The sequence below is a fragment of the Microtus oregoni genome, unplaced genomic scaffold (assembly GCF_018167655.1).
Source record: "Microtus oregoni isolate MIOR12 unplaced genomic scaffold, Mior012 000017F_ref0000208, whole genome shotgun sequence".
In the NCBI taxonomy this organism is placed as follows: domain Eukaryota; kingdom Metazoa; phylum Chordata; class Mammalia; order Rodentia; family Cricetidae; genus Microtus; species Microtus oregoni.
This window is the reverse complement of record NW_024543076.1, coordinates 28,013,241-28,039,131: the sequence shown is the minus strand read 5'-3', so window position 1 is coordinate 28,039,131 and position 25,891 is coordinate 28,013,241. Positions and strand designations below refer to the sequence as shown.

The 25,891-nt window shown below is 37.0% G+C and overlaps 1 protein-coding gene across 2 annotated transcripts in view; it reads left to right on the top strand.

Moving 5' to 3' along the window:
* The window catches only part of Arfgef1 (ADP ribosylation factor guanine nucleotide exchange factor 1), a 98,647-nt gene that overhangs the window by 24,633 nt on the left and 48,123 nt on the right, over positions 1 to 25,891 (top strand). Inside the window, exons 6-14 of one of the 2 annotated variants that reach the window (XM_041667432.1) lie at positions 1,534 to 1,810; positions 6,062 to 6,163; positions 10,684 to 10,859; positions 11,817 to 11,950; positions 17,010 to 17,169; positions 21,183 to 21,282; positions 21,369 to 21,508; positions 21,604 to 21,712; positions 22,118 to 22,319. In XM_041667432.1, the coding sequence (XP_041523366.1) occupies positions 1,534 to 1,810; positions 6,062 to 6,163; positions 10,684 to 10,859; positions 11,817 to 11,950; positions 17,010 to 17,169; positions 21,183 to 21,282; positions 21,369 to 21,508; positions 21,604 to 21,712; positions 22,118 to 22,319 (1,400 nt within the window). Of the gene's footprint in view, positions 1 to 1,533; positions 1,811 to 6,061; positions 6,164 to 10,683; positions 10,860 to 11,816; positions 11,951 to 17,009; positions 17,245 to 21,182; positions 21,283 to 21,368; positions 21,509 to 21,603; positions 21,713 to 22,117; positions 22,320 to 25,891 lie in introns of both variants that reach the window. The other variant, XM_041667431.1, reaches the window with a different exon arrangement.

The window sequence follows — 25,891 nt, the reverse complement described above, 5'->3', positions numbered from 1 at the left end:
TAGGTGGGAGAGGTTGGCATAGCTGTTCCATTTAGGGCTGAGCATTCAATAGACTCTTACTCTCAGTGCCCCAGTGAGTTATGACTTTCTACATTAACCACTACCCACTGCAAAAGGAAGCTCTTCTCATTAAAGTGGAGAGCAGCACTGATTATTTTTTTCTTGATTTGGTGGCACTGGGTTGAAAGGTGATGCTCTCAGATTTTCTGGTATTAGCAAACTACATATGCTGTAGTGTTGGTCTCAGAATTGTTTTCATTCTAATTGTCATCTAGTAGTGCTTTTATTTGTAAAATAAGAATTTTGAACTATTAATTATAAGGTTCTTTTTATATTTTTAGACTTGAATCAGTTAATTCAATTTTACCTATATAAATCTATATAATTCTATGTAATTTGAAATATTGCTGAAGATTATGAAATGTCATTGATACTGTGAAATATTTATCTTTGTGGAAATTAATTCTTTGATAATCCTTCATATCAGCTCCTGAATGCTGAAAGAGATGTGTTAGGAGCAATAAAGTTCTAAAAAATAAAATCCTGGGATCCTAGTTGATGTTTTTATTAGCATCTTGTTAAGTGAGCCAGTTTATTAGGTGGTATTACATACACAAAAACGACAGATCTTCTAAAATAAAATTCACTGATTGACACAATTGTTTTTATGATTTCTAGATGACTGGGCAAAATGATGTAAGCTCTCATGACAGTTTTACTTACTAAATATAGTTTTAATACAGTGTTTAAAAGGTGTTTGATATGATGATGTCAGAACATGTTACAAAAGGTTATGAACTGAAAAGTTCCTACCCGGTTTTCTCCATTTGATCGTTCCCTAATCTCCACCCAATGTTGATGTTTCTTGTGTATCTTTCTATACTTTATTTCCAGGTTCAAAAACAAAAGGGAGGGTAGGAAGGAGAGAAGAGAGCAAGAGAGAGAGAGGGAGAGAGACAGAGAGAGAGGATAAATGTGAAAAAGTATTGTACTTTGTTTTTGTTTGTGGGTTATTTATTTGGTTTTAGGTAAATATATTATTGGCAGCAATTCAGTTACTATTTGGCGGCATTAAAATTATTTTCATTTAGATAGTATATTTCTCAGTATCAGACATCAAATACAAAGTCTGAAGAGAAGACTCAGTAGCTAAGAGCACTTGCTTCTATTCCACAGGACTCCAATTCGGTTCCCAGCATTCAAATCAGGTGGCTCAGAATCCAACTCCCTCTCTTCTGGCCTTCATGAGCACCAGCACACATGTGGCATTCAGTCATGTGAATACTCACATGTAAATAAAATAGTAAAAAATGAACACCAAATGAAAGGACTGTGTCAGTGAAGACTTCCTCTCTGTTCTTATGCACCAATTTCCAGACTTCTAAGGAGTAGCATGGTTTCTTTTACTATATTTTACTTTGTACTATAATTCTCAAGCCCAGAAAAAAAGGATACATTATATAAAAAATTTATAGTTAGGTGAATTTCAAGCTACTTATTTTACTAATACTGAAATTATCTTGTTTTTTCCAGTTACAGGAAGCCAAACAAATGGAAAAAGAAAGGCACCGGCAGCATCATCATCTGTTACAGTCTCCAGTAAGCCATCACGAGCCTGAATCACCTCATCTTAGATATTTGCCTCCTCAGACTGTTGATCAACTATCCCAGGAACATGAAGGGGATCTTGATCCCCATACACACGATATGGATAAAAGTCTTCAAGATGATACAGAGCCTGAAAATGGATCTGATATTTCCAGTGCAGAAAATGAGCAGACAGAAGCTGATCAGGCAACTGCAGCTGAAAGTAATCTTGAGATGGGGCTGTGGGTGCTCGCATGTGAAGGGCAGAGGTGGGATGAGTTTCTGATGAATATGGAAGGAATGACTTAAGGATTAACACAAACTTTGTGACGATTGTGAGCTTCTCTGTCAGTGGTAGAGCTAATTCTCCAACCTGCAAAGTCTCTCTTAATGATTCATTGCATCTCATGAGCATATGCTTTGTAGACTTCTTTCTAAAAAGAATCATAAACATCCGTTACAGAATTGCATTGGTACTCTTGTTTTCTTTTTTTACATTAGTTTTATACCAAAAGATCTACTTAGGGCTTTTAGAATATGGTTGAAAATTTCATGCCATTATTGGTTTAGGAAGTATCATGCCTGTAATCTCAGGATTTAAGAGGCTGAGGCAGGAAGATCATGACTTTGAGGCTGGCCTCGTGTACACAGCAAGAACCTATTTCAGAAAAAGTAGCAAAATTAAATCTAAAAACAATTTTGATTAAGTAAATACAAAAAGTTCATTTAAAATATTTTATATCTTTTTGTATATTAGGTTTATGTTCTCTTTCCATGTTTTTCTTTTTTTTAATCTGTGTATATGCATGATTTGTGTGTAAGAGTGAGTGCAGGTGCTCCACAGTGCATGTACAGACGTCAGAAAACAATTTTGGATGTCAGTCTTTGCCTTTCCACATTTCTTAAGGCAGACTAGCTGGCCCGGGACCTTCCAGGAGTTCCCTGTCTCCACCTCACATCTCACTGTAGGAGAACTGAAATTGCAGACAAGTGACATTTTGTGCATTCTAATGATTTGAACTCAGGTCTTTATGCTTGTATAGCAGGTACTCTACCCACTGAGCTAACTCCCTAGTCCTGTGATACATTTTCCACAAAAGTTTCTATGTGAGTGAAGTTAAATTGTCATAAAAAACTAATTTTTAGATAAATTTTTATATAGAAATAGGCACATGAAATCATTTTCTCTTTATTCTTTCAACCTGCCAGAGAGTTTGAGTTGTTTCCTTTTTTCCCCCTTAACTTGATTTGAAAAATGATAGACGTTGTGCTGCTTTGTGTTGTAGATAGATAGGTCTTAGTTAGACTTTATCTAAAATCTTGGCTTTGAGGGAAGAACTCAACTCTTGACTTTGTTTTAAAACTATGTTTTCTGGAACTCAGTAGTGGCATAAACAAATGTGTATGTGTACCTCCTTTGATGGAGGCAAAAAGGCAACCAACCTAAAGAAACGTTCCTTGGGTACTACCCATTTTATATATTTTATTTTTGAAATAGGGACTCTGACTAGCTTGGGGACTCCCCAGTTAGGCTAGGCTGGCTGACCAGCGACCCCAAGGATCTACCTGTCTTCACCTCACCAGAACTGGTATTCTAAGTATACACCACCATGCCCAGTTTACATGTATACATGTAATTCCGACTACTCTAACCTCTGTTCTCTATAGAAGTTCCTTTTCCTTAGACATGTTTTTGTTTTGTGACCCAGTGTGTTTAACCAGGGCCATCTGTGTGACTGGGTGTGTGACTCCATTGGAGTCTAGTAGACTCACCAGTGAGGACCCAGCTGATGTGGCAGTGACTCCCCAGTTTCCAGAATTTATCAGTGATCACTAGTTCAGTCAGGCCTCAGGGAAGGACATCTCTTGCACCCCTCCCCCACCTGATTGACTGTTAACAGGCCTATTCTTGTGCTGGGTGTATGTAGACCAGTCCAGTTGCTTTGAGTCTATGGTTGGAATGACAGTATCATGCCTAGGAGAAAGATAGCATTCTGAGGCTCTTCTTTCTGTGTTCTACTCTTACTTTGTCCCATCCCCTTGTCTAAAGTTGACCCTTATAGGAGGTGGTAGAAATGTCTTGGTTATGGTGCAGCATTTAGTCTCAGCACCTAGTATAGTCATGAGTTCCTGCAAAGAGGGTTTTCTCTGGTTAAGGTGAGAGTATCTTTTGCCTTTGACACCCAACTGGTGTTTTGTTTTAAGGCAGTTTTACTCTTAACAGCCCTGGCTGGCCAGGAATGTGCTAGATAGACCTATATAGACCAGACTGGCCTTGAATGCATGGAGATCTTCCTGCTCTGTCTCTGTAGTGATGACACCTACCTTTTTCATGTGTTCTGAGTATCAAACTCAGGTCCTCTTGCTTTCCTGACAAGCTCTTTACTGATAGCACGGTCTCTCCAGTCTTCCTTTTGCTGTATTTGAAAAGGCTGCCTTAGGCAGAACAGCCATTCTCACTACAGGGTAAGCTACCAACTGGTGAACTCAAGTGCTTTGTCTAAACTGCTTTTGCCAAAATCGCTCCTGCTTTTCACTGCATGTTTAAAGTTGATTCAAAGGAATGATCTCTGACATAGGCGGGTTTTCATTTGTTCCTTCATTTATTTATACATTCAGCAAACACGTTGAGCATTCTGTGTTTTATACTCAAAGTACTAGAATTTGGGGTTAAGATGATAGATATAGCTATTGCTTCTAGTGTGTTTGCTGCTTTTAGCCACCCAACGGATCAGATGAGCGTAAACAGGTATAATAGATTTCCTAGAAGAGGCATGCTAGGAAGTTAGGCTGAGGAGAATTAGGAAAATACCTTCATAGAGAAGGCAATGATGCTTTAGTTGAGTTGTAGTAGTTAAAAATGACTAGAAAAAATGGAAAAATTTCCAACAGAAATAACACGGGCTATGAGACAGGAACACATGCATGTGAAAGGCACCACTAGATGTATGTCTTCAAGAAGGCAGGGTTATCAGTAGGGTAGTATGATTATTTTGACCATGAAGGCATTGTTCTAACAGCTGGTATAAATAAACCTTCAGTTTAGAGTGCGTGTTCTAGAGGGTAACTTCATTAGCCATGTGAAGTTGCTTTTAATAGCTGACTTCTCTAGGCAGTTCTTGTGATTATAAATAATCACACATTTTTGTCAGTTTATGTGAAAAATTTAATTTACTGTTTTGTGATTTTGTATATTTACTTACATTGAAATTACAATTTTCTTTTTCTGTTGTTTGTGAGACAGAGTTTCTCTGTGTAGCCCTGACTGTCTTGGAACTTACTCTGTAGACCAGGCTGGCCTTAAACTCAGAGAGATCTGCCTGCCTCTGCTTCCCACATGCTGGAATTAAAGACATGTGCCACAATTTTCAATTTCAAGCTGTTTTTAGCAAACTGCAGCACAGAATTGAAGGCTTATAAATGGTAGGAAAAATACTTACCAAGACACTTAATGTTTTTAATCCCACAAAGGAATCTAAAGGCTATTTTTTTCTGGTTTATGATCTAAGTATACTGATTGAACACACTTATTTAACAGATTTCCTATTGTGACAGTTAACTGTTTTGTAGAACATGGCAAATAGTAGATTAAAAACTGTGCAGTAGATTAAGTAGATTAAAAACAGGGAGGACAGGCTCTGGGAAAACAGCATTGTTAAATCATAATCCTTTCTAATAGTCTGCATGGAGACCAGTGTAGACATTACTGTAGGCAGCAATATAAAGTTGGCTGCCATTTGTTATAGGGAGGTTTTGCCAGGTGCCTGGAGCATCCTAAAGTGCCAATTGAACCACCTTGAGATACTTTCAGCATTTCAAAAGCCCCAGCTGTAATCCTGTTTTGGTCTGTGGTCATCTGTACAAGCTATCAGATTCCATCAATTTCTTTAACTGTCTGAAACCTGTTTTCATTTTTATTAAATTGTAAAATAAAAATTTTTTTAGCATGAATTCAGTTTTACATTGGAAATATAGATCCTTTTGTGAAGAAACAGTGAGCAAAATATTAGTATTGTCCCAGATGGCCCAATCTCTATCTCATTAGGTATTTTTTGTAGTAAAATGCAATGCTGATATTTATATCAAAATAAGCTTCAGTTACTTCGATGCTAGATATGACAGTACAGACATGTCTTTACCAAGTACATGTTAATATGCACAGGACATTAAAAGCACACATTACTTTTACATCAAAATACTCTTGGACATTTGGTTCTTTTTAGGAATAATCTGTGCACTCTCAGTTGAGTAGTAGTTTAATAGCTTATCCAATAGAACCTTGTTAAAATGGGTTTGAATTTTAAAAAATACTTAAGTATTGTCTTGATTATGAATTCTGAAAATTTAACAATATTATAGTTTCAATTTTTCATATTCATTTAATTTTTGTCCAAAAATCTTTTTCATTATACATGTTTGGTAAATGTTTCTTAGAAAGTTAAAATAATGTCTTGATTTTTTTTCTCTTTCAAAGCATTACCTAAAAATGATATATTGTATGATGGAGACTGTGAGGAAAAGCCACATGATATTGTCCAGAGCATTGTAGAAGAAATGGTGAACATCATTGTTGGAGGTAGTGTACTTCACTTCAATTTAGTTTATTATTTTCAAGGGATTTCATCTGATCATGCATGGAAAACCTTTAATGAAAATCCAAAGAAGTGAAATTCTCAAGTTACTGTTTGTATGTGTATGTCTGCCAAATGCAGTATGCCCTGCCCCCATCCCGACAGGATGCTTTCTAAGATTGCTAGTGCATGCTCTCAGCCCCCAGATAGCATCAAACCCAGTACCTCCCCCTTTTCCTGTGCACGACTGCACAGGTGTGATGATGCCCTTCCCATGCCTGTGGTCAGAACATCAGTGTTTTTCTTTTTTGTTTTGTTTTCTTTTGTACTGAGACAGTGTTTTGGTATTAAAGCCCAGGCTAACCTTAAATTTGTGATCCTTCTGCTTCAGCCTTTCAAATGTTGGGAGAATAGCTGTGCACCCAGCTTCCAAATGTTGAGATCATACGTATTTGCTGCCACATTTGAATGAAAATCACGGTTTCTTAACATATATGACAAAGGATCAGGGCTTCACCAAAATATTACACTATAAAATTGCTCTATATGGTCAAGTTTGTTAGGTGCTTCATGAACTCATGTTTCTTATAAATAGTATTATTATAGTGAAGGTCAGATTTTTGGTAAATCCATTGAAATTTCAATTCATGATGATATGCACAGGGTAAGCAGAAGATCTAGGGAATATATTAGATGCACAGATGGATTTGAACATTGCTATTTAGCTGTAGTGACTTACCAGCACTCTCAGTAGTATTTCACTCCTTACCAAAGCTCCAGGAGCAGCCTTCATGTGATTGCCTTCTATCTTTTCCATTCATCATTTTGTCTAGCACAGTCCTATGTTGTGGGCACAGTTGTATGTCTCTGTAAGGGGTAGCGTACATTAAGTTAAGATACACCACACTCAGAAGGACAGGGATTGTGGAATGTCTGTGGATAAGAAAGAAAAGGTCACATTCCATTATCAATGAACAGTTACAATTCAGCGAAAAATGAATGATTTCTGCTTAAAATGAGCTAGCAGGACTTCATATAGTAGGTAAAACATACAGGGGATGACATGCATCATGTAGATATGGAAGAACGACAGTTATACTGGAAGAGAGGACTGGATTCACGTGGTGATTTGGTACAATACATGTGGTGCCATAAAATAGGAGAAAAATCACAGAAGCCGTTTAACAGGGTTATAAGCTACAGGGTTGGGATTTTAGATTTTACTCTAAGGACAAAATGAATCAGCGTTGGTGATTTTAGAACAAAGAATTTTGATAAGAAGAGCTATACTTTAAGAAACCAGGGCTGAAGAAAGGAAGACATTACCAGACTTGTATCACAGGAATCCAGGGGTCTGGTCTAACTGTAATGAGAGTGGAAATGAGAGAAAGCAGGAATGGTAAATAAGGTAACAGACTTTTAATCAGTTAGGTAGCTAGAGAAGAGAAAGCATGTATGTTGCAGGTTCTAGGGCTACTTCACATTGTACTGCTTCACTGAGAAGACTCAAAAGACTCAACAGAGAGTTAGTTGTCTTCATTGATAAGTTTTATTATAGCCTAAAGTTTTAGAGTAGTACCATTAAAGGAAAAGATAGATGAGATATATGAAGTAAAGTCTAGAGGGAACCAGGTATCCTCATCTATTCATGATGCCGCTCAGGATATTCTTAATTCCTCCAGTTTCAAATTGTGGGATATTAGCAAAATGTTTAATATGTATTTGAGATTTCAGGACACTCTGTTCCTTGCCCCCAAATTTCCATGGATATCTCATGATGTAAAACGTGTTTAGTCTAATTCCATGAGTCTTCGAAGTGGTAACAGTTATAGCATTGTTTAAAGGTCTTCACCAAAGCGAATTCATAACCGTGAGTCCCTTAAAATTAAAACAACAAGCTATATAACTTTCCTTTCCAAAGGGAGGACTGGGAGCAAAGAAAAGCTGCAGCCTATCAGGACAAACATCAAGTCCTGGCTAGCCGTTGCCCTCTGGCTTTGTCCGTGCTCATTTTCTGGCCAGACTACAAGTTTTCAAACCCTTACGTTGGGTTTTTTGTTTTTAGTTTTTGTGGGTTTTTTTTTCCTCTCAGTTCTAACTACAATCTGACTACAGGCAGCTAATAATCACTATGCTTGCTTGACTGCTGAACTGCCTTGAAGTTTGTTTCACCAGGTTTGTCTGTCCCTGTAAATTCTACATCTTACAGAGTTGCAGAATAAAAACAAAATGTAGGCAAGTTTGTTTGCTTTTTTTTTTTGCTTTTGCTTTTGTTTTGGATTTTTTCCCACCACATTGTAGCATGACTGACTTCTAGGCCAATTCCTGATATTTTCTTGATACCACACAAGTTCCTTCTTCACTGGCTACTCATTTATCAGCATTCTGGTTTTCTGACCTCCCACCAGAATTAGCCATTAGCGTCTACTTAGAACACTCTAGGCCAGTAGTTTTCAAACTGTGGGTCATGACCCCATTTTGGGGGACAAATGACCTTTTCACAGGGGCCACCTAAGACCATCGGAAAAGACATTTAGATTGCAATTCTTAACAGTAGCAAAATTACAGTTATGAAGTAGCAACGAAGTCATTTTATGGTTGGGTGTCCCCATAACATGAGGAATGGTATTAAAGGGCTGTAGCGTTAGGAAGGTTGAGAGGCATTACTCTAGACCTTAGATGTAAAACAGTTTGAGAAAGCAGAACATTGCTAAGTAATCACACCTGCAGCTTTGATGGCAAAACAGCAACTGTCATTTCTTACTACTCATTTTTTTTTTGTCTTAGACTTTTTGTCCCAATAACAGATATCTGGAAGAACTAATATAAGAGGAGGAAAGAATCATTTTTGCTCAGTCCAGGGTTGTCGGGCTCCTTGGTGAGACAGAACATCATGATGGGGAAATATGTGGTGGGTCAGAGCAGCTCATCTCATAAGGGACAGAAAGCAAAAGGGTGGGCATGACAAGATAGCCTTTAAGGACATGCTCCTAGTGACCTCCCTACAAATTAAAGTGGCTTCCAAAGGTGCATCAGCAACTGGAGGCTAGGCCCTGAACACAAAATCCTGGTAGATCTGAGTCACAGCAGGTAACAGTCTATTTTAAATGGTAGTTAAAATCCTAAGGTTATCCAATAGGAAAATGTAGAGACTATAAAGCAAAGCCACTGTGGTATTAGGAATATTAATTAAAGGTATAAAACATTTTAAACTTTATAGAAAAAAAGAAAAGTGTTCTATGCCCATATATTCTTTTAAAATAGTGTATTATAGGCGCATGCCTTTAATCCCAGCCCTCGGGAGGCAGAGGCAGGTGGATCTCTGTGAGTTCGAGACCAGCCTGGTCTACAAGAGCTAGTTCCAGGACTGGCTCCAATGCTGCAGAGAAACCCTGTCTCGAACCCCCACCCCCCCCACCCCCCCAAAAAAGAATTAGGTCCTGGAGCATTCTAAGCCAGTGTTCTAGTATTGAGGTACATCTCCAGCCCCACTTGTTTTTATATATAAAGTATTATTGAAACACAGCCATGTTGCTTTTGCATTGTCTTCCATAGTTAGACTAGAGACTGACTTATTAATCCTAAGATATGTAAACATTGCCAGTACCTAATATAGGTATAGGCTAGGAAGTAAAAGTTCTTTCATTGTTCTGCAACATTTCACATAGAAAAATCTCAAATCTAGAGGAAATGTCAATGAATAGGATTATAAGCACCTTTGTCTGGATTTATGAATGAATACTTTTGCTACCTTTGCTTTATGTCTTTATATACACATCATGCATATATAGGTCTTTGTTGGACCATTAGAAAATTGGCTGTGTACATTATGACATTTTACCCCTATATAATGCCCAGATATATTTTTAAAGTTAGGACATTATTATATGTCACCTCAATTTTATTTCCACACACAGGAAAACTGCCACCTTTTAAAAGAGTATCTAATACAGTTAAGAGTTTTCCCACTTGTCCCAAAATGTGCTTCTGATGTTCTTTTCTTCCTTCTTTTTAAGCCCAAGACCTAATCTTAGTATTCTTCATATTCTTCTTTCTATCTGTCTGTCTGTCTGTCTGTCTGTCTGTCTGTCTATCTATCTATCTTATCTATCTACATATGTATGTGTTTGATCTCTTTAGTTATAGTCCTCTGACCTTTATCAAAAATAATTAGTATTTGTTTGAGAAGAAATGAATAATAACTGAAGTTCAATAAAATTTCTCACTGTGTAGTGTTCATCAGAGCCCAGTTTAGGGAGCTAGTGTAAATTTAAAAGTAGGCCTCTGTGTACATCTAGAATAGCCTTCTGTCAGATAAGTGTGCTTATTCACAGTACAACTTACAGACCATGTTGGGAAGCATGCCAAGTGCATGTTGCACCATAGTAAATACACTACCTTTTAACAGTGCCCAAATGTATTTCACTCTGCTTTCTGGCCACTGTTTCATTTTAGATACTCTATGTTTTTTAAGTGCACTCTGGTTTAGTCAAAGATGCTTGAGTGTCTTTTCTTACCATTGTAGATATGGGAGAAGGGACTGCTATAAGTGCACGTACAGATGGCAACATTGGAACTGTAGAGGATGGTAGTGACAGTGAAAACATTCAAGCAAATGGAATCCCGGGAACACCGATTTCTGTTGCATATACACCATCGTTACCTGATGACAGATTGTCTGTCTCTTCCAATGATACTCAGGTATATATGGGGTGAAGTGGAGAGAAAGAAATGGGTGGACTGCCAGTATCTTGAGCAAATCTTCCCAGTTGATGCTTTTGGCTGATTTCCATTTGTGGAAATAAAACGCTGGGTTTTGAGTGGATTTCTTTCTTTCTCATTGCTATAACTTAGAGCAGTTTGTTCTCTTAAGATGTATTAATAGCTACATTCCAACTGTAAGTTGTGTTTCATCTGTGTTCACAATCCCTCACCCACATTGAAGTTTACGTTTAAGAGGAACATTCTTTCCATACATTCATGGGGAAAAAATTTACAGTATCATAGGACAAGGGAAAACTTAGGAATGTGAAACATTTTATCTGAGTCTCTGTGCAGTCAGCATGGACGGGAGTGGCAGGGCCTTGCTCATGCCTTTCTGCTTTCCATGATTCTGGTCCTTCTGTGTGAAGAGGGATTCTAGAGGGTTTCATGATTGGATTGATTTTCACCAATAAATGACTTTAAAGATTACTCCACTGTCTTACTCTGTCAGTGCCAATTAAAAAATATGAACTGGTTACATTTTAGGAGTATGCCTGATGTTGAAGGGATTTGAGGATTTTTTTTCTTTGTTTTTTGATACAGGATTTCTCTGTGTAGCCCTGGCTGTCCTGGAACTCGCTCTATAGACTAGGCTGGCCTTAAATTCACAGAGATCCACCTGTCTCTGTCTCCCAAGTGCTGGGAATTAAAGGCATGCACCACCACCACCAGGCCATAACCGGAATATTTTAAAGACTATATTTTGAAGGTATTAATTTAGTGTTGGGTATGAGACTAGCATATCAAAGATCAGTGTGACAGATTCCACTTCAGGTTGTTTTTGTACCAGTTGGGGAGAATCCCACATCAGAGTCAATTGAATAATACACTAGAAAGCTAAAATGATTTACACTGGGATATGTCTTCATTTTCATGGTATATTAACTTGTTTAGGAATCTGGAAATTCTTCAGGACCTTCACCTGGTGCTAAGTTTTCCCACATTTTACAAAAGGATGCCTTTCTAGTATTCAGGTCATTGTGCAAGCTGTCAATGAAACCACTGTCAGACGGACCACCAGATCCAAAGTAAGTCACTTTGCTTAAGTTTTTAAGCTTAAAACTTACTGTTAATATAGTGTTTGGGTTCTCATTTGTTCTTCTGTCCTGTAGAATCTTGAAAATTTGCTGAAGGGAATATTTTATTTTAAAAAACACATACCAAAAATAGTAAGTTCAAAAACTATTGAAATATATACCTTTCACCACCCCCAAAGGATGGGCAGCAATAGAATAGTGAATACCTGGTACACAATAGGTATCAGTATATGTTAGCCAATGAATAAATCGGTGTTTGATATTTTCACATTTTGAGTAACTTTGGAACTATTAATGCATAATGAATTACCTTACGATGATTTCTGTTGACACTGTACTAAGTACTCTGATAAAAGCTAATTATCTAATTCCCTTTAAATATAGTTTGTATTTTGGATGCTTGTTTGTTTGTTTTTGATTTAAGCTAGAACCATCTAGGAAGAGGAAGTCTTAGTTGAGGAATAGCCTCTATTAGGCTGGCTTATGAGCAAGACTCTGGGACATTTTCTTGCTTGATAGTAGATGTGGGAAGGCCCAGACTTCTCTGGGTGGTCCCAACTCTAAGTCCTGGGTTATAAGAAAGCAGGCTGAGCAAGCCCTGAGAAGGAGACTAGTAAGCAGCATTCTCTCCATGGCCTCTGCATCAGTTCCTGCCTCTAGGTTTCTGCCTCGAGTTCATGCTCTGGGTTCCCTTGAGGATGGACTATGTCAAAGACAAATGAACTCTTTCCTCTCCAAGTTGTTTTTGATCAATTGAAAAGAAACTTTTTTATTGTTGTTGATTTCAATTATGACACATAGGAAAGTGTCATATTTTATAGATCATAATTTTCATATGTATTTATATGATTCCAGTGAAACTTATTTCTTCTTGGAGTTAATAGAATGGCCTGTTTTTTGTTTTGTTTTTTTGTTTTTTACTATTGTAGCAAGATATAGTGTACTTGACAGTTTTAGTTTGGAGGAGTGACTTAGAGAAAAAGATGCTGAAATAGGGGAAATGTAAGCATTCCTCCTTCAGTTCAACAAAAAAAATCTTTGGAGTATTTGAGTTTCTAATTCAGCTAAAGTCTGGAGAGTTACTACAGAAGGTCGAGAGCTAGGGAGATTGTAAAGTAGTACTAGGGAATAGTAAAGCTCTTGCTACCCAAGTGTGAAGACCTGTGTTCGGCACCTAGAATCCATGTAAATCCTCAGAAGTCTGCAGGCCAGCTAGCCTGGTACACACAGCTGCAGATAGTGAAGAGACCGTGTCACTAATAAGGTGCAGGATGAGGAACAGCACCCAAGCCTGTCCTTGCCACAGTTTGTCTACAAACTGTGCATGCGACACAGACACCTATGATATATATAAACACACTCATACACATAGGAAAAAAACTTTTTTTAAAAGATTTATTTATTTATTTATTCATTTATTTTTACAACATTCTGCCTCCATGTATGCCTGCATAACAGAAGAGGGCACCAGATCTCATTACAGATGGTTGTGAGCCACCATGTGGTTGCTGAGAATTGAACTCAGGACCTCTGGAAGAGCAGCCTGTGCTCTTAACCACTGAACCATCTCTCCAGCTCCTGGAAAAAAAGCTTTTAAAACTTGTAACGTTCGGCAAAACACATTATATTTTCTATAGTTTTATTTTGTCACATTGTTCTGCTTTAGGGAAAAGCTTGTTTTATGTTCAGAAAGAAAATTTTAAAATATTTTTAGGTTCAAATCTCAAAAATCAGAAAAATAAGTTATTGCTTCTTCAGTTTTTGAAAATAGGAACTTTGCAAAAGTAGAATTAAACTTAGTAATTGTATACTAAATAAGATTTATTTATTTATTTTTTTTTTATTTTTGAGACAGGGTTTCTCCATAGCTTTTTTGGTTCCTGTCCTGTTTTTAAAACACCTTTCCTTATTATGGAAAATCAACATTCTCATTAAAAATTTGACAACTTTGGCATTTCCTTACAAATTGATGAGGATCTTTAAGAAGAAAACTTGGTTTCACCCACTGAAACAGTCTACTAATGGGAGCTCACAACTCCAGCTGGACTGGGAAGGAACTATAGGACCAAACTAGTTGCTCTGAATGTGATTGACAGTTGCATGGCTGGGGCAGACTGTAGGGCCACTAGCAATGGCACCAGAATTTGTCCCTACTGCTTGTACTGGCTTTTTGGGAGCCCATTCTCTTTGGATGGATACCTTGTTCAACCTAGATATAGTAAGTAGGGAGGGCCTTGGACTTTCCCCAAAGCAATGTGCCTTATCCTCTTTGAGGAGTGGATGGGGAGTAGGGTGGGAGGGTATGTAGAGGGAATGGGAGGGAAGAGGGAGTGGGAACTTGGATTGGTATGTATAGTTAAAAAAAAAAGATAGCTTGTTTTTTTTTTTTTTTAAAATAAATAAGAAGAAAACTTTTAACAATTTTGAGTAAGTTAACATCTCAGAGAAAATCCAGGTTGGATTCCTGTTACCCACATCAGGCAGCTCATAGCCAACTGTACTCCGTTTGAGGGGATCTGATGCCCTCTTCTGGTATCTGAGGACACTTGCATGCATGTGATGCACATAAAACTACTTAGGCAAACACACACACAATAAATCTTCAAAAAAATTTTTTTGAAGGATTAAGTCCAGGGAGAAAGCTCAGTTGATAACATGCTTGCCTTGCTAGCTTGAGGACCTGAGTTTGATCCTGTTTTTTAAAAAAGCGAGAATGTTGGGGTGTCTTTAACTCTAGTACTCAGGAGGCAGAGGCAGATGGAGCTCTGTGAATTCGAATCCAGAGCAAGTTCCAGGAAAGCTGGGGTTACGCAGAAAAACCCTGTCTCAAAAAGCAAAAAGCATGTACTTATAAGCCCAGTGGTGGGGTTACAGGACCAGACACATCCTTAGGGCTCACTGGCCAACCAGCTTAGCCTGTTTGGCAAGTTCCAGGCCAGTGAGAGACAGTGTCTCACAATTTTAAGAGAGGTGTGGATAGTGCCAGAGAAATGCTTTCTAAGTGATCCTTTAGGCCCTTCATGGACACATACTCACTAAAGGGGTTGGGTTTACTGCTGAGGATTATTTTTGCTGTGGTTTGATAAAATGCTAGAACTTCTGTAGTTACATAGTTTTGTCTTTGCTTCTGTGTTCTTTCTTGTTCTGCTTACTCTGCTAAGCAGTGACCTGTGCTATCCAGCTTCAGTCATTATTTGAAACTAACTCATGAAAAATGGCCGGCATGAAGTTTCCAGTTTGGTATAATTTAGCCCGGCATGGTGGTATACTCTTGTCATTCCGTCTCGTGGAGGATGAGGCAGGAGGATTGCCATGTGTTCAAAGCCAGCCTGGACTATACAGTGAAAAACATGTCTCAGAGAATGTTTATCATTTATCAATATGACAGTCATTTGATCCTTACTTTTGTTAGTGTCTTGTACAGAACAGGTACATAAATGTCTAAAAGGCGTTTTGTTTGATGCTAAGAATAGAAAGTTAAAGCATATTTATAACAAAAAATCATTAGATCTAATTTATAACAAAAATCCTGAAGATCTAATTATTATAGTTATTGAGCAAAAGGACAATGTGAGGTAACTTAAAAGTAATTGTATGTAGGCCTCAGAACACCCACCATGAAGACTTTTCATTAGCTCTTTCCAGTCTTGCTTTTCATTGTTTGTAATTAAGAACAAGCATTTGGGGGTACTAATACTTTTGTATTAATAATAGTTACGAGACTAGAGTAATAGTTATCTTGGAAACAAAAGGCTCTGATACTATTGACTCAAGCATTATTTCAAATAGGAGGTATTTTTTGTGATGAACTATTGATATAAAATTAAGTATTGCTTGTTTAGATCTGCAAATTGCTGACACAACTATAAACATTTTAAGGGAGAAATCAAGAGCAAAGGTTTCACACACTATGTGAATGTGACTGAATATAGTATTTGGAATAAGTTTGGAAAAATAGTTCCTATAACATTTAATGCTCTGCCTTTGAAATACTGCCTCCAGTGAATTTCTATGGTCTTTTGGAACTAAGGGATAGTTTTCAGTGGAAGAAAAAAGTGCGTATGTTAAAATAATTAAAATTTTAGATAGTAAGCAGAAGCATGATACAGAACCTTAATTAGAAAAAATTGAGAAAAATTTCAGCCAAAAATTTTTTAGATTTTCATTACAGAAGTGTTTAGAATAAGTGTGTACATATTGAGGTAATTTTAAAATTTCTAAAGGTCTCTATTTCAGAAGAGTAACAAGAATTTCAGATATTTAGTGGGAAAGTATGGTTGAAATGCTATATTTCTAGTGCAACAAAAACATTTTTATTGGTGATTAGGGATTCTGACTAACATAACTAGAAAAAGATTACATTAGAACCACTTTATACTAAGCAGAGCAGATATCTTCACTGCATTCCTGGTCATCTATAAGAGGTAGAGTTGTGTGACTTTAGTACCATGCTTTAGAAAAATAGTGAAATAAGGCGTACACCTGCAAGTTATTTTTATCTCTTTTAGGGGAATAGTAGGCTTATGTTTAAAATATTTATAACTTTTACCCATGGATATGTGCATATATGCCCCCCTGTTAACAATAAAGGAGAAACAGAGGCCATGGATCTTTTTGTCGTTGTTTTTTCAGTTTTGGAGACAGGGTTTCGCTGTGTAGCCCTGGCTGTCCTGGAACTAACTCTGTAGACCAGGCTGGCCTCAAACTCACATAAATCTGCCCGCCTCTCCCTCCCCAATGCTGGGATTAAAGGCATGCACCACCAACAACCACCCACCTCCACCTCCTATTCCCTCCTCACCCCTAAAAGATTAGAGAGGGGCATATGGGAAGGTTTGAAATGAGGAAAGAGAAATGAGAAATAATGTGATTATAATCTCAGAAAATAAATTTAAAAACAAAGCATATGAAATTATGTGTCACCAGAGAAGCACTTGGTGTTAGTGGCCAAGTTTATGAATTTGTGGAATGTAGAATGTCTTTATGTTAGGATGTTATTACCAAAATGATGACCTTGTTCCTATACTGTGCTTTGTGTTTCACCTCTTAGGTCTCATGAGTTACGGTCCAAGATTCTTTCATTGCAGTTACTTCTGTCCATTCTGCAGAATGCAGGACCTGTTTTCAGAACAAATGAGATGTTTATTAATGCTATTAAGCAGTATCTGTGTGTTGCACTCTCAAAAAATGGAGTCTCATCTGTTCCAGAGGTTTTTGAGCTTTCTCTTTCCATATTTCTTACTTTATTGTCAAACTTCAAGACACATCTGAAGATGCAAATTGAGGTATGTTCTAAATTTAGACATTAAAATTTAAAGTTACTGCTGCCTATTTTGTTCCATGTTACATTAGCAGCACAAGAACACTTCCCATACTGTGAAGTAATGTGTGTGTGTGTGTGTGATCATATGTTTTATTTTGTTTAGTTGTTCATTTAGCTGACTTGTGTCTCTGAAGTACTAGATGTTGGCTAAGCAGTAAGAGTACAAAATGAAGGAACAGCCTTTGTGTTTAGGAAATTTGTACTAGTTGAAAAAAATAGGTTTATACTTTATATGCTGTGAAATAATTTGGTGTGCTCTTTCGCTGTCTCTCTGCATGTAGTGTGTGTATGCATTTGTGTTTTGAATGTATGCACGTGTTGGGTGTTCATACCCATGCAGAGGCTATAATAGAATATCTTCATCTGTGACATTCAGCTTATTTCCTTGAGACACCCTGTCTCTATGAATCAGAACCTTCCATTTTTAGCTAAGCTGGCTGTTCAGCCTCCTAGGATCCATTTGTCTCCACCCTGGAATGCTGGAGTTATAGGCATGCACAATCAAGCCCAACTTTTTATGTGATGTTGGAATTTGACCTTAGATCCATAAGCAAGCAGGTACTCTTAACCACTGAGCCATTTTTTTCCTGCCTGAATTTGGCTATCTTAAAAGAAAGGTACAGTACTGAGCCTTCAGGGCTTTAAAAGACCTTTAAAAGAGGCAATTGAAAGATACATTTTTTTTAAAAAAAAAAAATTATTTGGTAACACTTGAAAAATTTATATTGTCTTGGACATTTTTTTTTCCTAAAATAGATATTTGAATGTATGTTACTATTGAAGGATGACTGCTAGTTAGTTCCTGGCCGTTTGGCCCCAAAATAATCACACAGAAACTGTATTAATTAAATCACTGCTTGGCCCATTAGCTCTAGCTTCTTATTGGCTAACTCTTACATATTAATTTAACTCATTTCTATTAATCTGTGTATCACCACGAGGTCATGTCCTACCCCCAAAGTTTCAGAACATCTGTCTCCAGTGGCTCCATGGCTTCTCTCTGACTCTGCCTCCTTTCTACCAGCATTCAGTTTAGTTTTTCCTGCCTACCTCTATCCCCAGTGCAGGCCCAAGACAGTTTCTTTATTAACCAATGATTTTCACAGCATACAGAGGGCAATCCCACATCATGTTATTTTTATTATTATTATTATTATTATTATTATTATTATTATTATTATGTATACAATGTTCTGTCTGTGTGTATGCCTGCGGGCCAGAAGAGGACACCAGACCTCATTACAGATGGTTGTGAGCCACCATGTGGTTGCTCGGAATTGAACTCAGGACCTTTGGAAGAGCAGGCAGTGCTCTTAACCGCTGAGCCATCTCTCCAGCCCCGCATCATTTTAAGGTCTTCTCCCAAGATGTTGAAAAAAACAACACTTTTGGTTTTCATTTTAGTCTTAACAAAGCTAAATTAGTGGATATTCCAACTATGTCTTCATTTATTATGCTGTTGGATCAGTTCCTAAGTTAGATTTTTTTCTTCATCTTGGGATAATTCATTGTTCAAAAGAAATGTTTTATGCTTTTGTTATTTGGTAGATGCTTTTCCCAACTTCTCAAATCACTGTTTTGATGCAGGCATTATATATTTTAGAAATATTCATTTTAGTGTTGGTATGTTTCGCCTTCGTATTATGTTTTATGTGATAAATAGTCTTAAAATTTTGTGGTTGCAAGCATGTGCCCATGGAGACAGATGTTGGTGTTGGCTGTCTTCTTCCGCTGCACTGATTCTGGAGCTTACTTGTTGAGCTAGATGAGCTGGCCAGTAAACCTCAGGAGCCCCACCTGCACATCTGTCACCAAGCCTGACTTGATGTGGGGCTAGGGATCTGAATGTGGGCTTTACCAACTCAGCCGTCTTCCCAGCTGCTGTGTGTTTTTTATTTTTTGTTAATTTCATACTAATAGAAAATGATTAATTAGCTCATAACAATTCCTTTCCTCTACCCTTGACATGGTTAAAATAATTGCATTATCTTTATAAATTAATCTTCTGTATTTTCCTTTTTGTTTGTTTTGTTTTTCAAGACAGCTTTTCTCTTTATAACAGCTCTAGCTGTCCTGGAATTCTCTTTGAATTCAGGTTGGCCTTGAACTCCCATAGATTCACCTGCCTCTGTCTCCTGATTGCTGGGATTAAAGGCATGTGCCACCACTGCCCAGTCTCTATATTTTCTATCAAAATTCATTTAAATATTGTTATGGGACTTTAAATTTTAAGTCTAAAGTGCAAAAATTTGCACCAGTTGCCTGACACTTGTTTGTCATATATCTATGAAATAGTAGATTAGCTGTTTATTTACATAGTTTGCCCATTATCTTCAAGAACTACAAATAGAATAGAGTTCCAAGCAAAATATTGGGATTTTTATTGTAATAGCAACAAAAACCTTCCATTTGAGGATGACATTTCTCTTAAGATTAGATAATTTGGGGGAATTTGAAATACTGAGAGTCCATAGGGGCTCTGTATATTAGCCACATGACGTTTAAATTCCTACAGAACTGAGATTATAAAATTAAGTTTGAGTTACTATTTTTCTATAAAAATTAATTTAAAAGGAAATATACATTAGGAATTAACTTACCTCATAATGGTAGGTTTGGGTTATAAAATTTTACTGTATTCTAATTTGTATTTTCATTTTTACTTTTTATTTTTGTTGTGAGACAATCTCACTGTGTAGCTTTAACCAGCCTGTATACCAGGCTAACTTCAAACTCACAGAGATCTGCCTGCTTCACCACTTGAGTGCCGTGGTTAAAGGTGTGCACCACAATGACCAGCTTGTTCTAATTTTTTCAAAGTTTTTTTTTGAATTTTCCATTATATTTTAAAAGGAGATAAATGATATAAGTATGGGTTTATTTGTAATTGAAATTTGTCTAGGGCTACCAGCCAGCTCCCAAAGACACAAAGACTTCTTGTTAATTATGAATGTTGAGCCTTAGTTTAGGCTTATCCCACTAGCTCTTTTAACTTAATTTAACCTGTTTCTACTCATCTGTGGTTTGCCTTGGGGCTTTTTTACCTTTCTTTCTTGCCTCTATAAATCTGCATTTCTTGTTTTATAAATCAGAATATTTTAAACGTCCTTGATTTGCATATCTTGTGGAAAGATATGATACAGTGTTTCAAAACTGTGGCCATGGCTATAGATATTTATTGAATATTTGTATATAAGTCATGTATTGTGTATACACTCTTACTGAGAAAGCACTGGTCTTTCTTTGTAATGCTTACTGTCTACAGAAAATACATGATTAAGAAATACTTGTTTTGAGTTTTTTGAAAGAAGAGTACATTATGGGGCTGACTGGCTAACCCATGGGAGACAAAAAGATTATCACTTTTAAAATATAGTCATTTCTGGATTCATAAAACATATTGGCCTTTTCTAAATCAGTCACTTTACCCAAATTATTTTAATTTTGATATTCTTAGCTTTCACATTGACATTTCTTCATTAGATTAACTGTGCTTGATAATATTCATTATAAAGAATTCTGAGAAGTGGTGCTATGAGTAAAGATTTTCACTTTATAAGTAATTAGAAAAATATAACAGCATATAAAAACTAGATCTTTTTTAGAGTTCAGTTACATTGAAATCTAGGTGCACTTAGGATTGCTCTGAACAGGGGTATCTAAAATGATAACTGATGAATGAAAAACAGTTATGTTTAAGACATCACCACCTAGAAGAACTCCATATCTTTGCCATTCCATTTGTCATTGCTGCAGTGGCCAACAAAGCTGGTGCTCTTTTAGAGTTACGTGTTCAGAGACAAACTCAAAATTGCAGTCTTGTTCTAGAGCTTTGGGACATTTAAAAGACAACCGTGCATCTGCATAGTACCTTAAACACTTGTTTCCTTCTGGTCACAGGTATTCTTTAAAGAAATTTTCCTATACATTTTGGAAACTTCTACAAGCTCATTTGATCATAAGTGGATGGTTATTCAGACACTGACAAGGATCTGTGCAGGTATTTGGAATTAATCTTTATTATTTCTGGTAATGAAGTGTGTTTATACTGTAAATGCTCATTCTGAGATTATTGTGTCGTCACAGATGCTCAGAGTGTGGTGGATATTTATGTAAATTATGACTGTGACTTAAATGCAGCAAATATATTTGAAAGACTAGTAAATGACCTGTCAAAAATTGCCCAAGGAAGGGGCAGTCAAGAACTTGGTATGAGTAATGTTCAGGTAAGAGCTTATTTTTTTTTTAATTTAAATATTTCTAAGAATGAGATGCGCATTTCTTTAAAAAGTCTTTTCGTCTTTATTCTGAATTATTATAGGAATTGAGTCTGCGGAAAAAAGGATTAGAATGTTTAGTTTCAATTTTGAAGTGTATGGTTGAATGGAGTAAAGATCAGTATGTGAATCCCAACTCTCAGACTACCCTTGGTAAGACAACATTTTGAGTGCAATGTTCCAATATTTTAAGTCAGTGATACATTGGAAGAAGTTTAAAGATGCTGTTAAAGTAGTCTTGTGAGCTGGGCGTGGTGGCGCACGCCTTTAATCCCTACACTCGGGAGGCAGAAGCAGGCGGATCTCTGTGAGTTCGAGGCCAGCCTGGTCCAATAGAACTAGTTCCAGGACAGGCTCCAAAGCTACACAGATACCCTGTCTTGAAACCCCCCCCCCCAAAAAAAAGCAATAATAATAATAGTAAAATAGTCTTGTGTTATATTTATGTATGTACATATACTGACAAGTCTTTTTAAGCATTAAAACTATTTCAACTTGCACTTAAATTTTCTAGTTTAGTTCTGCTGTAATCTTCTGTATTCACATTTCTTCTTACAGGTCAAGAAAAACCCTCAGAGCAAGAAATAAGTGAAATCAAACACCCTGAGACTATAAACAGATATGGAAGTCTAAACTCCTTAGAATCCACATCATCTTCAGGAATTGGCAGCTACAGTACACAGATGTCTGGCACTGATAATCCAGAACAATTTGAGGTCTTAAAGCAGCAAAAAGAAATAATAGAACAAGGGATTGATTTGTAAGTGCCAGATTTGAAAAAGAAATGTTACAGATTATTCTTCGGCCACAAATGTGCCATCCCTACCCCCAGTTTCCCTACATCTTTCTCTCTGTCTTTTGTGTATTCCTTATTGTTCTCTTGGATCTAAACATTGAATGGCTCCATATTTAGTTCTCCTTCTTCATTGAAGTCTAGCCTACGCAGACTGAGAAGATGCCCAGCCTGTGGCTTCCTCTGAATTAATCTCGCACCAGGCTGATGGGCAGAGGATGTGCAGTTTTCACTATTTTAGTTAATCTGATTTCATAATCATGTGACAAAAATGTAAAATTTGAAAATTCCACTATTTATCATTGTTCCTTCTATGTTTCTGCTTCTTTGACTTTAGTTACATGCTTCATTCTTGCTAGGAATTTTATTTTTGTTTGTTAATATTAAGTAGTCATTTCCTAATCCAACCTGGCTACTCTCCCAGACTCTGAACTTGTGAAATCAATTTTCCTGCTAAATTTTGTGAAGCAGTCTACAAAAGATATACAAAATCATTTCTTTTAAGTTTTTCTTATTCAACCTACAAAATAATGGGTTTCTTTCTTCTTTAAATTAAAATCTAACTACGTCATTTATTCTCTCCCAGCCCCTCTCATGTATCTACCCCCTTGCACCTTCTCAAATTTATGACCATTTTTCTTTGATTATTTTCTGATATATGCATTTATACATATATGCAAACATACATAATATATGACACACACACACATATATATATATATATACACCTAAATATATAAACACAAGCTACTCAGCCCATTCAGTGTTTGTTGTATGTATATGACTTCAGAGCTAACTCATCAATGGGGAGGACTATTTCTTCCACTTGTAGCATTTTAGTTGTCTGTGTCTACGGGTGGGGCCCCATGATAATCCCCCTGTCCGTGTTGGTATATCTGTTGATATTCAGGATTTCATTAAGTCATTTCACATACACATGCACACACACTCGTATATACATACAATTCTACTTTGCTCATTTTTGTTGCCTTAATTCCTTCCTTGTTCCCCCTTCATTATATATAATACATATGTCCCTTTCTGTCCTGCAAATAACCCCGCTATTCCTTTCTGTCTCTGTGTCTCTGTGTGTGTGTGTCTTTCTCTTTCATATACACACACAAATATACACACACAGATACATAAAGACTTAATATCTTCATATGAGAGAAATGTATTTGTTGTCCTTCCTATTTTCTCTAGTTCCTATTGTGTGTTCTTTTCTTATTCCTCTTATGATTAACTATACTGGGATTGTTTCTTTCCTGGGCGCATTTACTCTTCTTTTCAGACTGGACTATTTCTTTCAGCTCTGTAGAGCTGACTTAGTGGACATAAATTCTTTAAATCTGTTTTTTATCGTGAATTTTGCTCGTTGGTTGTATCTTAAGTCCAATTATTCAGCTGTTGGTTACTGTGAAAATACGAGTGTCACTATTGTACCCATAGGGTTAGTGTGCCATGCTGGTCATTGGAGGTCATTGGAGTTATATCTGGGTAGGACTCTTGGCTGATTCCTTACCTTGGAAGACATAGTGCTTTTTGGTACTGTGACTGCTAGACCTCAGAGAGAAGGCTTTCAGGATAGATACAGCTTGGCTTCTTCAAGTTCTGTGTTCACTGAGCATGGTGTCTTCAGCAGTGATTTACCTTCAACCACTGGGAGGCAACCAAGGGCAACGGCAACAGCCTATAATATTTTGAAAGTGTTGGACTCCTGACAGTATGAAAGAGTGTGTCTCATACTTGGCACTAGGATTTCGTTAGCCTATTGTTCTTGAGGAAACAGTTAGGCCAGGTGGGAAGTTTTTTTTTTTTTTTAAATTGTATGTGTATGCACACAGACATATGTATTATATGTAATTTTAGGTAAATAAATAATAATGTAATTCCTTAAGGCTTTTTCAGACATCGTTACTTAAATTTTACCTTCCTCCCTTCATCTCTTCTGGGCCTTCAGTTCTATTAGCTACATATCAGTTTTTGTGTAGTACCATGCTGATTTTGTTCATATGGCTGTCTAGTATAATTTAAAATCAGATGTTATAACTCCTGCATTATTCTTTTATGTTTAGAATTATTTTTAGCTTGTGGGAGGGTGTTTTGTTCTAAAACTTTTTTCCAGGAAGAGACGTTACTACACAGACATGCGGGAGCATGACTCAACCCAGGTGGTGGCCCATGAGAGGTCAAAGTTCAGATACCACCAAAGTCTAATTTGGTGAACCATGTGTTTTATTAAGGTTACTTTCAGGAGCAGAATGACTCAGAGACAACTGCATTACCAAAGCATACCCCAGCATGTGCAACAGCTCCCAAAACCTAGGAATCTAGAGCTCACTCCACACCCTGCAGTCAGCCCAACAGTTTGGAGAGTGTATCTTCTCAGTGACTGTGGTCTAAACGTTTTCTGGGCAGCATGGCTGGTTTCCTTTTCTTCCAGGCAGCTTGTCTGGTCTTAGAATCTTCTTAGCAGCTTTGCTCAGCAGAGTGTTTTTATGCAGGTTGCCTTGGCTTAGTGTCCTCTCTGCAGTTGGCTCATTTACTCCGGGAGGGCAGGATCTAATGAATATGGTCAGTTTAAGGGACTTCCTGAAGCTATTGGATTTGTGTACCTTTCTGCTTAAGGTGCTTCCCTGCAGGATAGATTGTTTCAGTCTCAAAGGAAACTGTTATACAAAGGGAAACATGTCTTTAAAATTTTCTAATTTTTATGAGATTTATTTATTCTGTTTCTATGTGTTTGTGTGTGCGTTTGCTGTTGTGATCTTTCATGTGGTTGTTGGAAACTGAACCTTGATCCTCTACAAAAGTAACAAAATATTTACAGATTGTAAAATGTAAATCACCCGTGTCTTTTTATGACAGCTTTTATTATATTTTATACAGTTTAACAAAATAATTTTCAGTTGAAGAAGGATCTGTTAAGATATTGGCTTAAAGTTTTGTTTTCCTTTAAACTTTTTATAGTTCATATTTTAATATGATTCCTTATAAAAGAAGTGAACATTCATTTAATAAGACCCACAGAAGCAGGGAGCCAGTGGAGGGTGATGGCAAGTGCTTTTAACCACTGAGCCATGTCTCCAGCCCCTGAATTTTTACTTTTTTGTTGTTTTGCTTAATTTTCTCCACTTAGGTGAGTAAAGAATGTCATTGTAATTTTGGTGGGGATCGTCTTGGCTCTGTCTCACAATATTAGTTTGCCATTCCATGAGGAAGATTTTCTTAACTTCTGGTATCATCTTTAATTTTTTTCCCTTGCTGTCTGAAGTTTTATTGTAGAGGTCTTTCACCTTGGTTAGGCTTATTCTCAAGTATTTTTTTTTAAGCTATTGTGAATGGAATGTTTGCCTTTGTGTGTGTGTGGGTGTGGGTGTGTGTACATGTACATGTAGAAGACAAATGGCTTGGGGGGGGGCAGCCAGTTTTCCTTCTGCTATATGGGTTGCAGGGATCAAATTTAGGTCATGAGGCTTGGTGGCAAGTGCCGTTAGCCACTGAGTCATTTTTCCAGCTCTGTTTATAGTCTTTTAATT